Source organism: Gasterosteus aculeatus, chromosome 18 (assembly GCF_964276395.1).
Source record: "Gasterosteus aculeatus chromosome 18, fGasAcu3.hap1.1, whole genome shotgun sequence".
NCBI classification, from domain to species: domain Eukaryota; kingdom Metazoa; phylum Chordata; class Actinopteri; order Perciformes; family Gasterosteidae; genus Gasterosteus; species Gasterosteus aculeatus.
In genome coordinates, this window is record NC_135706.1 from 16,826,092 (window position 1) to 16,841,850 (window position 15,759).

General features: G+C 47.9%; 1 protein-coding gene across 7 annotated transcripts; it reads left to right on the forward strand.

Moving 5' to 3' along the window:
• Positions 1 to 1,111: 1,111 nt before the first annotated feature.
• LOC120814550 (MAP/microtubule affinity-regulating kinase 3) lies at positions 1,112 to 13,895 on the forward strand. 7 transcript variants are annotated; one of them, XM_078093865.1, is made up of 17 exons: positions 1,112 to 1,612; positions 1,806 to 1,988; positions 3,012 to 3,065; positions 3,289 to 3,337; positions 4,759 to 4,824; positions 4,932 to 5,002; positions 5,118 to 5,174; positions 7,273 to 7,407; positions 7,480 to 7,581; positions 8,519 to 8,638; positions 8,734 to 8,833; positions 10,377 to 10,489; positions 10,573 to 10,666; positions 10,750 to 10,961; positions 11,104 to 11,201; positions 11,273 to 11,533; positions 11,990 to 12,112. In XM_078093865.1, the coding sequence occupies exons 1-17, from the start codon at positions 1,562 to 1,564 to the stop codon at positions 11,994 to 11,996; spliced, it is 1,773 nt and encodes a 590-aa protein (XP_077949991.1). In that variant the 5' UTR covers positions 1,112 to 1,561; the 3' UTR covers positions 11,997 to 12,112. The 7 variants fall into 7 exon arrangements, with proteins under 7 accessions (XP_077949991.1, XP_077949986.1, XP_077949989.1 ...); XM_078093860.1 differs by having other exon boundaries at positions 1,113 to 1,612; positions 12,024 to 13,895; XM_078093863.1 differs by having other exon boundaries at positions 1,113 to 1,612; positions 1,885 to 1,988; positions 12,024 to 13,895.
• The last annotated feature ends 1,864 nt before the right edge of the window (positions 13,896 to 15,759 follow it).

Genomic DNA, 15,759 nt, shown 5'->3' on the forward strand with positions numbered 1-15,759 from the left:
CTTGACAGTCGTGGTGTTTTGTTTTGACAGTTATGGTGTTTTATTTTGACAGTCCATGGAATTTCCTGCTCTGCAGCAAATGACAATATATTGAATCATCACCGGCCCACAATACAAGCCTGATTGGCAGCCGCTGTGATGATTTTACTGCTGCTGCTGCTGCAGGTGATTGGTCGGCCATGTTTTGTTGCACATGACTGGTTCTTGTTAAAATAGCTTTTTTATGCTGATTTATTTATCGTTTCTATCATAGAATAATTTGTAATAAAGTGGTTTCATCTGATGTTCTATGACATAAACCTGACATTTGTGTTTAAATACAACAAACTAGTACAGTTGCAATCAAAATTATTCAACCCCCCATTGCACAATTTCTCAGCTGTTTGCAATAAACAAATTACACAATAATTGTTTAAGTAGTTTAATGAAACTAATATTACAAAGGTTTTATCCAAATTCAACACAAAATGCTACTTTTAATGACTTTAATGAATTTACTGCAGTCTCGAAATTATTCAATTGAGTTATGGTTTATTTAAAAAGTACACGTACCACTACCAACACAATGTTATGGGTGAGCGAGCTGCCTGTACCAAGAGAGAGAGACATGCACATATATATATATATGTATATGTATATATATATATATACACACATATATACATATGTATATATATATATACACACACATATATATATATATATATATATATATACACACACACACATATATATATATATATATATATATATATATATATATATATATATACACACACACACATATATATATATATATATACACACACACACACACATATATATATATATATATATATATACACACACACACACACACATATATATATATATATACACACACACACACACACATATACATATATATATATATATATATATATATATATATATATATATATATATACATATATATATATATATATATATATATATATATATATATATTTATATGTGGTGACGTTGCGCTGTCTTTCTGTCCAGTCACCCTAGCAACAACAGACGCCACCGCTTGGCTTCACTAGCCAATCACCTAAGACACAGCGACCTACGTCAGATCCTGTCTACGCTCTGGGTTTGCTGAGTCCGCCATTTTGGTTGCTGCTAGCAGAGCGGCTAGCAGAGAGTCTCCGCGGAGAAGATGAGGAGTACCTGAACGAACCGAACACCGCTGAGCTGTCAGAACCGAACCAGAGAGCAGCAACCCACCCTGGACCGGCTCTGGTCCCGGAAACATTAGCCTCCCGTCCGCCGGGATGCTAACTTAGCCAGTAAAGAGAAACTGTTGCTCCGGTTCCGTTTCGATCCATTTTGGGTAAAAACTACCGGAAAAGAAGCCGTGCCGAGCCCAGCCGATCAAGATAACTGTTCGGTCCTGTAGTCAGGGCCGGAACCAGTGATGCCGGGGGATAAACCGAACCTAGAGGTAAACCAGCCGGCTACAGTCCGCTAAAACTTCAGCAGGCGTTCCGGGTCACACAGGCGGCTACACGCCCGGAACCCCTCCACTGACCCGGGTAACATGTCCAGTAGAACCCCCCTGCCCACCGTCAACGAACGGGACACCGACACCGTGAGTTCTTCCGTGTGTTTGTTACTTTAACTTTTTAATAAAGTTCAACGATGGTTTCTTCAGGAATGATCTACTGAAAAGCATTTTAATATAACATAATATAGTTACTACGGGACAGAACTAAACAGTTAGTCCACAAGACAGAAGCCTGTAGGTAACTGAATACACAATGGAACTGTCTTTATTTTCCCAGCATGCCGTAGTGGAGGATGGGCGTGGCCAGGTGTCCCGCTCTGTCCGATCCGCTCGATGTAAAAACTTTTCGTCCACAGCGGACGAGACGCCACAAGTCGGAAAATACCGACTCCTGAAAACCATCGGGAAGGGAAACTTCGCTAAAGTCAAGCTAGCACGACATGTCCCCACAGGACGAGAGGTGAGACAAGGGGTGGGACACGACGAGGGGTGTGACATGTGGTGGGACAGGACGAGAGGTGAGCAGAGGGGTGAGACATGACGAGGGGTGAGACGTGGTGGGACAGGACGAGAGGTGAGCAGAGGGGGGAGACACGACGAGGGGTGAGACGTGGTGGGACAGGACGAGAGGTGAGGCAAGGGGTGAGAAAGGAAGAGACGAGGGATGGGACAGGGTAGCTGTGTCTCAGTCACTAGGCTGCATCCTTGTAGCCTGCAGCCTTCGCGGCAGACTCGGGCTGCTCCTTCAACAACCGTATAGGCTGAACTGAACGGTCTCTGAAGTGGGACGGTCTGGCCTACGGGGGACTTCCTGCTTGCGTCATCAGCCTTACCTCCGCTGCTCCCATTGCCTAGCAACCTGCTGCGCATAACAATAAAAGCCTTAAAAACCCCAAAACGTATAAAATGCATGTAGGGGGGGGCAGCATGACGAAGTTAACATCCGTTACCAACGTCACGTAACTTAAACTGATTTTCATCGGTAGATATTCGAGTGAATTAACGTTACATTCAAAGGTGAACTTTTCCGCGATGTCGGATCACCCGCCTCAGTCCTGAATAAATGAAATCCTCGTCGGCCCGCTCTCCATGCTGGGATATGGTGGGCCGCAAAGGACAGATCAGATGTATCCTCCAAATCGGCTCCTGGAGGACCTCGTCCCTCGAGCGCATTCGGAGGAGCCGACGGATTGGGACAGGCGAGTCGCAGCCAAAGTGACGTATGCGTCCTTAAGGATGCAGCCTAGCGACTTTGAGACACAGCCGATGAGAGGTGAGAAAAAGATGATGAGAGGATGAGAGGGGACAAGAGTGGTAAGACAGGAGAGGTGAGTTGAAGAGTGGGACAGGATGAGAGGACGAGAGGGATGAGACAGGATGAGGAATCTTCTGCGGAATGTGAGCTCATTATAATTAATAATATAATGATAATGTTATTGATCTCAGCATAAAATGAATCAATCCTCTTTTGTTCCTTTTTAAGGTGGCAATCAAAATCATCGATAAGACTCAGCTGAACCCCACCAGCCTGCAGAAGGTGACACGGAGACCAGTTCAGACTTGATTACTAATGTCTGGTTCACAGAAAAGATGTCACAAGATCAAAGTGTCGATGTAATAACCTGTCTCCCTGTCTCTCTCACTGTATTTTTGTCTCTTTCTCTGTCTGTCTGTCTCTATCTCTCTTGTCTGTCTCTTTGTCTGTCTGTCTCCCTCCCTGTCTGTCTGTCGCTATGTCTGTGTCTCTGTTTGTCTGTCAGCTGTTCCGGGAGGTCAGAATAATGAAGATCTTAAATCACCCAAACATCGGTGAGTAAAGTAACACATCATCACCTAATATGTAACCCACAGATGTCCATGGCGGCAAATCACTGTCAAAATTCGAGAGCGCAAATCAGGCTGATGCTCACGCGTAAATCGAACATCCGCGAGCAAAAGATATTTGCTCGCTCGCGAAATGTGAACCTTCTCGCTCGTGAGGTTAGTCTCTGCTGGCGCTCGAAGGTGTTTTCTACGCGCTCGCTGTTTTTCTTTTTGACAGTAAGGGGGCGGAGCCAGTCACCATGGTCTCTACATCTGATTGGTTACAAACCGCGTCTTTGGATTGGCTGGAGTGATGCGTTCACACAACTATAGACGCCCATTCGCACTAATCTAAGGGGATAGAAAGTCGAAATGATGAGAAAAAACAAACGCCACCTCTGTGTAACCGTAGTGGAGCGTAGACGACCACCAGCTACAAGCGTCATTTACCATCATTACCGGCACATTAAGAGCAACGCGTCCAGCTCGCAGACCGGTCCGTCAGTCTGAATCTGAATATCTAATAACTTTAGCGAACTATGGAGGAGCCTGCGCAGATCTTGTATATCACATTCACTACAACCTCATTATTTATTTATTTTCAAAAAGTCAATCCGTATTGAAAGTTGGCAAAATATTCACAGATTCAGACTTTTTTTTCGGTATTCTACAAATACGGACCGGTCTGCGAGCTGGACGCGTTGCTCTTAATGTGCCAGTAATGATGGTAAATGATGCTTGTAGCTGGTTGTCATCTACGCTCCACTACGATTACCCAAGGGGGGCGTTTTTTGACAACGTTTTATCTCATCATTTCGACTTTCTATCCCCTTACATTAGCGCGGAAATGGGCGTCTATAGTTGTGTGCACCTTCGAAAAAACACCTTTTGAGCGCGAGCAGAGACTAACCTCGCGAGCGAGGAAGTTCACGTTTCGCGAGCGAGCAAATATCTCGCGCAAGACGAACTTTTGCTCGCGGATGATTTACGCGCGCGCATCAACCTGATTTGCGTTCCCGAATTTTGACAGTGATTTTCCGCCATAGATGTCAAACTCAAGGCCCGCAGGCCGAATCTGGCCCGCCAGTGGTTCCAGTGCGGACCACCAAATGACTTTGCTACCATCCGCGCCGCCCCCCCCTCCCCCTATGATTTTTAATGGTCTGGCCCAAACCTAACCTGTCTGTCTGTCTGTCACCTGTGTTTTTGTCTCTCAACTGTCACTTGTGTGTGTGTGCGGCGACGGTGGTGCATGGAGTAGAGAGGGTGTAGCTAACCCTAACCGCCGGGATGCACAAGGTTGGCGGTTCGAGCCCTGGGCAAAAATGTACAAAGCCCTGGTTAAAAAATGCAATGTAAGTCGCTTTGAATAAAAGCGTCAGCTAAATGACCTGTAATGTAATGTGTGTGTGGGTGTGTGTCCACAGTGAAGCTGTTTGAGGTGATAGAGACCGAGAAGACTCTGTACCTGGTGATGGAATATGCCAGTGGAGGTCAGTGACACCTTTGACCTTTAGCCAGCATCAGGTTCCCACGGTGTTGATGTGTGTCTGTATATGTGTGTGTGTGCGTGTGTGTGTGTGTGTGTGTGTGCGCGTAGGTGAAGTGTTTGATTACCTCGTAGCTCATGGGAGGATGAAGGAGAAGGAGGCCAGAGCCAAATTCAGACAGGTAACACTCACTCTACTCTAAAGCGTTACCATGGTAACAGATCCATGTTTCACAATGATTTCATAGTTTATATTTACCAGGTTAGAATAACCTGTCGGTCTGTCTGTCTTTGCAGATTGTGTCTGCAGTTCAATACTGTCATCAGAGGCACATCGTTCACCGTGACCTCAAGGTACCAAACTTTGCCTCAGACGGCTTTGCAATCTGCACACATGCAACAACACTGTCCCGAAACCCTCACATTGGCAAAGGAAATCTCCCCCAAAATGAAAAAAATAAGGAACTTTCTGGAGAACGTTGGAGAAGGATCCCTCTATCAGGATGGACAGAATGCAATGGATGTCTTATATACAGAATGAACAACGTAAAAGATGTTTAATATGTTCAATTCATACGACGAATTATTCAAATATTGAGAGTAATAAGCCAGATGTACTGAAGGACCACTGCAGGGACAACCACCATGAGATGCAACCACCGTGAGATGCAACCACCGTGAGATGTAACCACCATCCAAAGAAACCGTCGGATTTTTTGTCCTGGCCGTGGAACAATGGACCAGCTCTTTACTCTTTCCAGGATCATGGAGGGGGCCCGGGAGTATGCTCAGACAGTCTACATGTCTTTTGTCATTCATACCGTAACGGAATTTTATACCAGTTTACCAGTTGAAACAGGATGGCGCACAGCTCTAGCGGTTGTCACCAATCCTGTTTGTGGTATCATGGACAGGATATTGTAGCCTAGTCGGGAGGAGGAGGGTTTGCAGTTTGGGGTGGTGCTGGATGGGTCGTGACTGAAAGAACTAGGTCACGGTACAAGTAGCTGAAATTGGTTTCCTCGGGAGGGGGGCTGGCGTCTCCCTTAAAGAGGGTGGTGAGAAGCTCAGCCACCCATGAGGAGCTCGTAGTAGAGCCACTGCTACTTTGTGTGAAAAGGAGCTAGTTGCGGTGGTTTGGGCATCTGCTAGAGATGCCGACTGGGTGCCTCCCTGAGGAGGTGTTCCAGACTTGGCCAGCTGGAAAGAGGCTCCGGGAAGATCTAGAACTAGGTGGAGAGATTACCCCAGTCAGAGCTGGTAGATGTGGCCCGGCAAAGGGCAGTTAGGGGTCCCCCATTGGAACTGCTGCCGCCGCAATCCGACCCTGGATAACAAGGTGAAGATGGAACTATGAATACCTGTGAGGCGAGAAAGCACAAAGACGGAGAGTCCACTGCGTGTCTGTTGCGTGCCTTTTCACCCCTCCTTGCGTGCGTCGACCCCTTTTTCTAGACTTGCGACGCAAGCCTCCTGCAGCGCACAAGGCAGCAATTGGTCTGATGGGAACAAAGTTGTGGAGGAAAATACGGGACAAACGTGTCCGCAATGAAAAGCAGCAGTGTGGATGCACGGGGAAATAAAGTCTATGATAAATAAATAAAGCAACCAACGACTTCCACAAAATAAGACGTGACTCTCTGAATTGAAACGAGTGCGTAAAGACGCAGGCGCCCGGCTTAAGACGTCCTCCAGCAGTCTGGGCCTATAGCAGCTTATCTAAGGGCTGGTCCAGGCTAACCCGAGCCAGCCCTAACAACAAGCATTGTCGAAGAGGAAAATCTTTGACTGTCTGCCCCACGGACTGAAAGTGGAAGCTGGTTCCACGGAAGAACATCTTGATAACTGTTTCTTTTTTTCTAAAGACTAAATCTAATGAATGATCAAGTAATCACTTTATAATGCGTGTATTTTAGACAAGTTGTGATCATCTGTTCCGGTGGATCATGTTGAACTAGCGGCTCTTCCTGTTGTCCTCCTGCACTTTGCTCTCTACTCTCCATCATTTGGAGATCTCCAGCACAGTTTTCCTCTTTGTTTTATTTCCAATACAAAAAGCTTCTCCTTGTTCAGCGACCGCCTCGCTCTCTGCATCTAACACACGGCGGCTTCAGGGGTCAACGCACACGGAAGGAAACAAAGTTGCATTCAAATATTTTATCCCATTAGTCTCAGACACAATGATCTCATGGATTTGCGCGTTACCTTTGACAGCCCTAATATTACTACACATAAACATACACACACAACAAAGAGAAGTGGGTGGTTTCCAGGTTGGGTGGTAAAGACTGAGGACCAGGCTTTCTAGTAAGTGATAATCTAGTCTAGGTTTAAGGTTTATATGGCTAGACATGATAAATATCATCCTCTTCTTCCCCCTACTCCTCATCTTCCTCCACCCCCCCTCCTCTTCTTCCCCTCCCCCCTATTTCTCCTCCTCTTCCTCCTGCAGGCCGAGAACCTCCTCCTGGATGCTGACATGAATATTAAAATAGCAGATTTTGGGTTCAGTAACGAGTTCACTGTGGGTGGAAAACTGGACACTTTCTGTGGTTCTCCTCCGTATGCGGCTCCTGAACTTTTCCAGGTACTCCTCACTCATTCATTTACTCTCACTCTCTTTCTACCTCTAACTCGCGTCTCTCACTCTCTCTTTCAGGGTAAGAAGTATGACGGTCCGGAGGTGGATGTGTGGAGTCTGGGAGTGATCCTCTACACTTTGGTCAGTGGATCGCTGCCCTTTGATGGACAGAACCTCAAGGTCAGAGTCCTGCAAATAGAGCCAATGTCCTAGCATTGCACAGACTGGACGTGGGGTGAATGGTTAGCCTAGTTTCATCATCTGTTTCTGTCTCTGAGTGAAGAGCTGTTGAAGCGTGCAGAGCGTTGAGCTGAGATCGATAGTGTTTTTTCATGTATATTGATCTACTGTTAGATATTGAGAGTAGAGTGTTTTGGTGTTTGTGTAGTCTTATTTGGGGTGTTTGTGTTTGTGTTTGCCGCGCTACACGCCAGCACAAAGCTAACGGAGCTAACGAGGAAGCACGGCTTCAGGGTACCGCCGTGCTTCCTGTGCTGCAGTGGGGGAGATGTTCGTCCACAGCGTGAAACCTCTTCAGACTCTCCCTCCACTAACACACTAACTAACTGCAGCACTTACACTGGACTTATAATGGTTCTTATCTACAGCGAGTTGTACATCGGCTTATTTGAGGAAATCACACTTTCTTGTTTCTTGTTCTTCTGAGTTTGTACCCTATGGTTGAAATGTTCTTATTGTAAGTTGCTTTGGGTAAAAGCGTCAGATAAATAACACGTGAAGACGCCGACCTTGTCATTGAGAACGGTATCGAGGTTCTATCCCGTTCCGCCTCTTTAGGATCAATGGGTCCACAATGTTCCTCCGTTCATTGGAGATGAGGTGATAACCAGAGAGTTGTCGCGACACAGGAAAGTAGTCTGCGGAGTTCAGAATAATCTTCTGGCTGTACATCTCCTCTGCTGGCACACAGGGTGTCTCACAGGAGACAGCTCCTCGTGATCCTGGACCACAGGAGCAGTGAGCTCAACGTTGTTTGGAGCATGCAACATCTGACAACATCTTATAAAGACCAGAACCAGAAGGGACCTGTCTCCCTGCAAATGAAGCAATAAAGCGACTTTAAAACGGTCTCCCTCTCTTCTGCCTCTGTCTGTAGGAGCTGAGAGAGCGAGTCCTTCGTGGTAAATATCGTATTCCCTTCTACATGTCGACTGACTGTGAGAGTCTGCTGAAACGCTTCCTGGTGCTGAACCCAGGAAAGAGAGGAACTCTAGAGGTGAACACCTGAACACACCACCTGTTAGTGAGTACCTGGATACATCACCTCAAGTGATTGGTGAGTTTATCGATTACAGTATTAATATTTCTTAGGTAATCATGAGGGACCGTTGGATCAATGTCGGCTCTGATGAAGAATCGCTGAAACCTTTTGTGGAGCCGCAGCTGGACCTCAGAGACCAGGAGAGGATCGGTACTCCCTCACTCACAGTACAAGTACACATGATGTGTGTGTGTGTGTGTGTGTGTGTGTGTGTGTGTGTGTGTGTGTGTGTGTATGTTGGGGCTGTCAACCATAATGTGTTAATATATGTGATTAATGTGGCGGAGATTGAGATCAAATATCTGAACGCAGTTAAAGCAGCTGTTAGCTGCTGTTAGGAGCAGGACAGCAAAGAGTGGAGATCTAGTCCAGTGTTTTGCTCTCAGTGAGGAGGAACAAGCAGTTTATCACATGCAGAGCGGAGAGGTCAGAGGTCGGGATGTCGGGTTGGACCAGGTCCTGGATGTAAGCTGGACCCCATCCATTCACAGCGTGGTACCTGAGCACCATGTTTAGAACTGGATGAGCCACCGGTACCAGTGAAGAGAGCGGAGGAGTGGAGGAGTGAGGGAGAACTTAGGAAGGTTTAAGACCAGTGGAGCTGCTGCATTCTGGATGAGCTGCAGAGGTGGAATGGTGGTAGCAGGAGACCTGCAGGAGACAGTTGCAGTAGTCCAGGAGGGAGATGAGATCCAGAAGGACGAGGACAGAGGACAGAGAGGAGCTCTAGCAGTGTGGAGTTGCCCTGAGACAGCGAGGAGAGCAGTCTCTGTGGAGCCTTGAAGCCTGACTGGTGGGGGTCAAGGAGGTTGTTACGGTGGAGATAGGAGGAGAGTTGGTTAAAGATCACACGTTCAAGAGCCCCCCCATGAAGTTGTAAATGTAGGGGAGCCACTGCAGTCTACCTAATCAATGGGAACTACGTGTGCGTCCGTCCTCCGACTCATGGACTCTGGTTTGATCTGTTTAAGTTGTGCAGCATGCGGGTGGATACATGTGTCCCTCTCTGAATATCGTCATGTTTCCATCCCAACAGCAGGTGACGTCATCTGATAAACTGTTACACCAGAGTTGGTCCATTTTTTTCCCCTCACGTTACTACTTTTATACTTTAAGTAGTTCTGAAACCGGTACTTTTATACTTTTACTTAAGTAAAAAGCTTGAGTTGAGACTTCAACAGAAGTCTTTTAAACTCTAGAATCGATACTTCTACTGCGTAGTGAGTGTCTGGGTTTGGAAACGTTCTGGCTAAATGTGGGACTTGAAACACTGCTGAGAGTAAAGTGCAGAGGACCTTCCACCTCAAAGATGATCCCATGTGTGGAGTTAAACAATTAAACAACAGTGTCTACAATACACACTTACTCATTATTTGTAAGATTTAGTCTTTAGAAGAAACAACAACAACATTCATTAATTGCGAATAATGAAAATGTGCAATTTAGTTTTTTTTAATCTACTGACAGCCCTAATATATATATATATATATGTATATATGTATGTATGTAACAAACCATTGTATTTTATTACCTGTGCTGTCTTGTTGTCTATTGTCACACTGTCTACTGTCACGCACCAACCGCCAAGACAAACTCCTTGTATGTTTGACATATTTTGGCAATACATGTTTCCTGATGTATGCATGTAATGTACCAGTGCACAGCTGAAGGTACTCGTGTATTCGTGTTGCAGACCTCATGGTGGGGATGGGCTACTCTAGGGAGGACATTAATGATTCGCTCACCAAGATGAAATATGATGACATCACAGCTGCCTACCTACTGCTGGGCCGCCACGCTGCTGAGGTCAGAGGTGGTTTCCATGGTGACTGCAGGTGTTGCACACCGAGAGGCCGGCCGGTGATGGTAACTGTGTGTTTGTTGTTCAGGCGGAGGTGAGCGAATCCAGCAAACCTTTTCAGTCTCCTGCTCACCTCCTCAACCATCGCTCCTCCTCCAAACAGAGGAGGCATAGCGACCAAGGTAACCAGCAGAACCACAATCAGAGCCACAATGTGATGCTCACGGACAGGCTGCAGGCTGTAACTCCTGTCTCCCCCTCTCAGTCTGTCCCGCCCCCTCGGTGGATCCTCCCACCAGGAGGAGTCACAATGTAGCATCTGCAGAGGAGGAGGTGAAGCAGGAAGCGGGTGGTCCCAAAAGGAAGTCCAGTCCTCTGGATGGAGGCAATCCGCTGCTAGGCAACGCCAACAACCCCAACATGGCTAACATCCCTGAGCATAGGACGACGTCAGTCACGCCCACCTTAAGTTCAAAGGTCAGACTGATTGATTATTGTGTTTGTCTGAGTGTGGAGGACCTGATCGCTGCAATACATTGATTATTCATTACCGCTCAGAGCGTGAAAGCTGATCTAAGAGGGGTATGGACTATTGATTATTGGTTATCGTTTGTCTCAGAGCGCGTCGTCCAGCATGACGAGGAGGAACACGTATGTTTGTACTGAGAGTAAATCTGCAGAGCGACCCTCAGTGGTGCAGAACGGCAAAGAGAACAGGTATAAGTCCACCAGGTGAGCCCCTCTGGTCTAAAGCTGTAACCTGTAGTAATGAACCCTCCCCTCCTCAGCGCTGCTGCAAACCCCCCTGAGAGGTCAGTGGGCGGAGTCTCCGCCCACATTGTGAGCAGTGGAGCAACACCACCCGACCGGCTGCGTTTCCCTCGAGGGACAGCGAGCCGCAGCACCTTCCACGCCGGTCAGCTGAGGGACAAACGAAGCCCCGCCCACAACAGCCCCCCCGCCTCGCCCAGCCTTTCCCATGACGCCCAATCACGAGCCAGAGGGTCGACCAACCTCTTCTCCAAACTCACCTTCAAGCTCACGCGCAGGTAGGACCACGCAGAGCCCCTCGGTGTCGGTACTGTGTATACAGAGCCTGCGTCCGATTCAAATACTTAAATATACTTTTGATGCATAGTACTTTGGAGGTGGAAAATCCCTTTTATTGTGACACAAACAATAATAAGAACATAGCAGTTGATGCATAAGTTTTCAAATGTTTTTTTGAATCCATGAAAACTCCCCCAGACCATTTTGTGTTTGTCCATTTCATAAAATCCCAATGAAATGATCTGAATCTGTGGTTGTACCAGAAGGAAATTTAGAAAAGTCCAAGGGGATGAAATATTTATGGAAGGCACTGAAAGTGTGTATATGTCTGCATGCATGTATCTGTATATATGTGTGTGTGCGTGTACATGTTTATACAGATAAATATACACAGGGCCTGTAAACGTATTCATCCCCCTCCGTGCTTTTCCTACTTTGTTTTATTACAACCGTAGGAATTAAAAAGGAAACTTCTCCTCCCTTGTGTAGTCGGAACATATCATGTGATCAGAAGGAGGATCCTGGTTCTCCTGCTGCTCCACAGCCGCGGGAGTCAAAACCTCGCTCCCTGAGGTTCACCTGGAGTATGAAGACCACTTCCTCCATGGAGGCTCAGGACATGATGAAGGAGATCAGGAAAATCCTCGACGCCAATAACTGCGACTACGAGCAGCGTGAGCGCTTCCTGCTGCTCTGTGTCCATGGCGACGGACACCTAGACAGCCTCGTCCAATGGGAGATGGAGGTCTGCAAACTTCCCCGCCTCTCGCTCAACGGCGTCCGCTTCAAACGGGTATCCGGAGCGTCCATCGCCTTCAAGAACATCGCCTCCAAGATCGCCAACGAACTTAAGTTATAGAGACGGAGAGGAAGACAGGGTCAGAGACACACAGGGAGGGAGAGGGAGACGGGTCAGAGACACACAGGGAGGGAGAGGAAGACGGGTCAGAGACAGACAGGGAGGGAGACGGGTCAGAGACAGACAGGGAGAGGGAGACGGGTCAGAGACAGACAGACAAGTAGGGAGAGGCAGACGGGTCAGAGACAGACAGGGAGGGAGAGGAAGACGGGTCAAAGACACACAGGGAGGGAGAGGAAGACAGGGTCAGAGACGCACAGGGAGGGAGAGGAAGACGGGTCAAAGACACACAGGGAGGGAGAGGAAGACGGGTCAGAGACAGACAGGGAGGGAGACGGGTCAGAGACAGACAGGGAGAGGGAGACGGGTCAGAGACAGACAGACAAGTAGGGAGAGGCAGACGGGTCAGAGACAGACAGGGAGGGAGAGGAAGACAGGGTCAGAGACACACAGGGAGGGAGAGGAAGACGGGTCAAAGACACACAGGGAGGGAGAGGAAGACAGGGTCAGAGACGCACAGGGAGGGAGAGGAAGACGGGTCAAAGACACACAGGGAGGGAGAGGAAGACGGGTCAGAGACAGACAGGGAGGGAGACGGGTCAGAGACAGACAGGGAGAGGGAGACGGGTCAGAGACAGACAGACAGGGAGAGGGAGACGGGTCAGAGACAGACAGGGAGGGAGAGGGAGACGGGTCACAGACAGACAGGGAGAGGGAGACGGGTCACAGACAGACAGGGAGAGGGAGACGGGTCAGAGACAGACAGGGAGGGAGAGGGAGACGGGTCAAAGACACACAGGGAGGGAGAGGAAGACAGGGTCAGAGACGCACAGGGAGGGAGACGGGTCAGAGACAGACAGACAGGGAGAGGAAGACGGGTCAAAGACACACAGGGAGGGAGAGGAAGACGGGTCAGAGACAGACAGGGAGGGAGACGGGTCAGAGACAGACAGGGAGAGGGAGACGGGTCAGAGACAGACAGACAGGGAGAGGGAGACGGGTCAGAGACAGACAGGGAGGGAGAGGGAGACGGCTCAGAGACAGACAGGGAGAGGGAGACGGGTCACAGACAGACAGGGAGAGGGAGACGGGTCAGAGACAGACAGGGAGGGAGAGGGAGACGGGTCAGAGACAGACAGGGAGGGAGAGGGAGACGGGTCAGAGACAGACAGGGAGGGAGAGGGAGAATGTAATCGATGAATTGATTAGCTGCTCTCTGCGTATCATTGATTGTATGGCAAAGGATGTTGGGATTTGGAGTCCAGTGTTATGAAGATCACAGTATACACTTTATTTTTAAAAGCCCTCAGCCATGACTCACCTGCTGGCAACCTAAAGGAGGGGCCACGGCCATGGGGAGGGGCCACGGCTATGGGGAGGAGCCATGTTTGTGAATGTAAATAGTTTGTGTGACTGCTTCCGTTGTTTTCTTTTGTATGTCAGCAGTCAGCTGATTGTTGAACCTGAGGTTCACTTATGTGTCATTAAACACCTTGAACGCATCACAACTTCCTGTCTGACAGCTCTGTGAATCGCAGTACAACACCGGTATTAGTACTTCATTTAATACTCCTGTACTACATCTCACAACCAAGATACTAGTACATCCAATTACTATTATTTTCACTCCAATACAGCTCAGTCAAGGTACTGGTACTTTACTTTATACTCATGTACTACATCTCAGGTTCAAGGTACTAGTACTTCACCTCTACTCCCCTAATACATCTCATGTACATGTTCCTACTGTACTACATCTTTAGAGGTACTAATAGTACTTTTCACTGTAGTACATTTCATATAGTACTTTCTACTGTTTTATATCTGCGGTACATATAATACTTCATACTGTACTACATCACATGTCATTTATCTGACGCTTTTATCCAAAGCGACTTACAATAAGAACATTTCAACCATAAGGACACAAACTCCGAAGAACAAGAAACAAGAAAGTAGCTACAGTAGCTGTAGATAAGAACCATTATAAGTCCAATGTAAGTGCTACAGTTAGTGTGTTAGTGGAGGTAGAGTCTGAAGAGGTGTGTCTTTAGTCTGAAGATGTGAAGGCTCTCTGTGGTCCTGATGTCTTCAGAGACCTCCTTCCACCATTTAGGAGCAGGACAGCAAAGAGTGGAGATCTAGTCGAGTGTTTTGCTCTCAGTGAGGAGGAACAAGCAGTTTATCACATGCAGAGAGGAGAGGTCAGAGGTCGGGATGTCGGGTTGGACCAGGTCCTGGATGGAAGCTGGACCCCATCCATTCACAGCATGGTACGTGAGCACCATGTTTAGAACTGGATGAGCCACCGGTACCAGTGAAGAGAGCGGAGGAGTGGAGGAGTGAGGGAGAACTTAGGAAGGTTAAAGACCAGTGGAGCTGCTGCATTCTGGATGAGCTGCAGAGGTGGAATGGTGGTAGCAGGAGACCTGCAGGAGGGAGTTACAGTAGTCCAGGAGGGAGACAACAAGAGCCTGAATCAGTACCTGGGCTGCCTTCTGAGTGAGATGAGGACATGTTCTACTGATGTTGTAGAGCGAGTATCTACAGGATGGTGTTGTCAGTGATGTTGGAGTCAGGGAGAGTCGGCTGTCGACGTCACGACTCAAAGTTAACAGTCAGGTCCTGTGTAGGAGAATCTTTCCCCAGAAAGAGAAGTAGTTCCGTCTTGTCGGGGTTGATTTTCAGATGGTGGGCGGATCCACTGAGAGATGTCAGTCAGACAGGCAGAGATCAGAGTGAGGGAACGAGAGAATTAGTTGGTGTCATCGGCATCGCTGTGGTAGGAGAAGCCATGTGAGCGAATGACAGCGAGAGAGAGTTGGTGTAGAGCGAGAAGAGGAGGGGACCCAGGACGGAACCCTGAGAAACTCCAGCAGTAAGAGGACAAGGTTCCCACACAGATCCTCTCCAGGTTACCCGGTAGGTGCGTCCGTCGAGGTAGGACGAGAGAAGGGAGAGAGCAGAGCCTGAGACACCAAGTTCCTGAAGGAAGGAGACAAGGATCTGGTGGTTGACTGTGTCAAACGCAGCAGAGAGGTCCAGAAGGACGAGGACAGAGGAGAGAGAGGAGCTCTAGCAGTGTGGAGTTGCCCTGAGACAGCAAGGAGAGCAGCCTTGAAGCCTGACTGGTGGGGGTCAAGGAGGTTGTTACGGTGGAGATAGGAGGAGAGTTGGTTAAAGATCGCACGTTCAAGGGTTTTGGACAGAAAGGGAAGAAGAGACCGGTCAGAGGTACATATACAAGATGAAGATGCTTGTCATGAAGGGGTTGAATAATTTTGAGACTGTGGTAAATTTTCGTTATACTGTATTATACAGGTGCAGGATAAGTGGTTTGACAATGGATGGATGGATGGATGTATT

Excerpts from the sequence above, each read along its gene's own strand:
- LOC120814550 (XM_078093860.1), top strand. The coding sequence starts at position 1,562 with ATGTCCAGTAGAACCCCCCTGCCCACCGTCAACGAACGGGACACCGAC. Across the intron at positions 1,989-3,011 it reads ATGTCCCCACAGGACGAGAG|GTGGCAATCAAAATCATCGA; the intron begins GTGAGACAAGGG and ends TTCCTTTTTAAG. Across the intron at positions 5,003-5,117 it reads CCAGAGCCAAATTCAGACAG|ATTGTGTCTGCAGTTCAATA; the intron begins GTAACACTCACT and ends CTGTCTTTGCAG.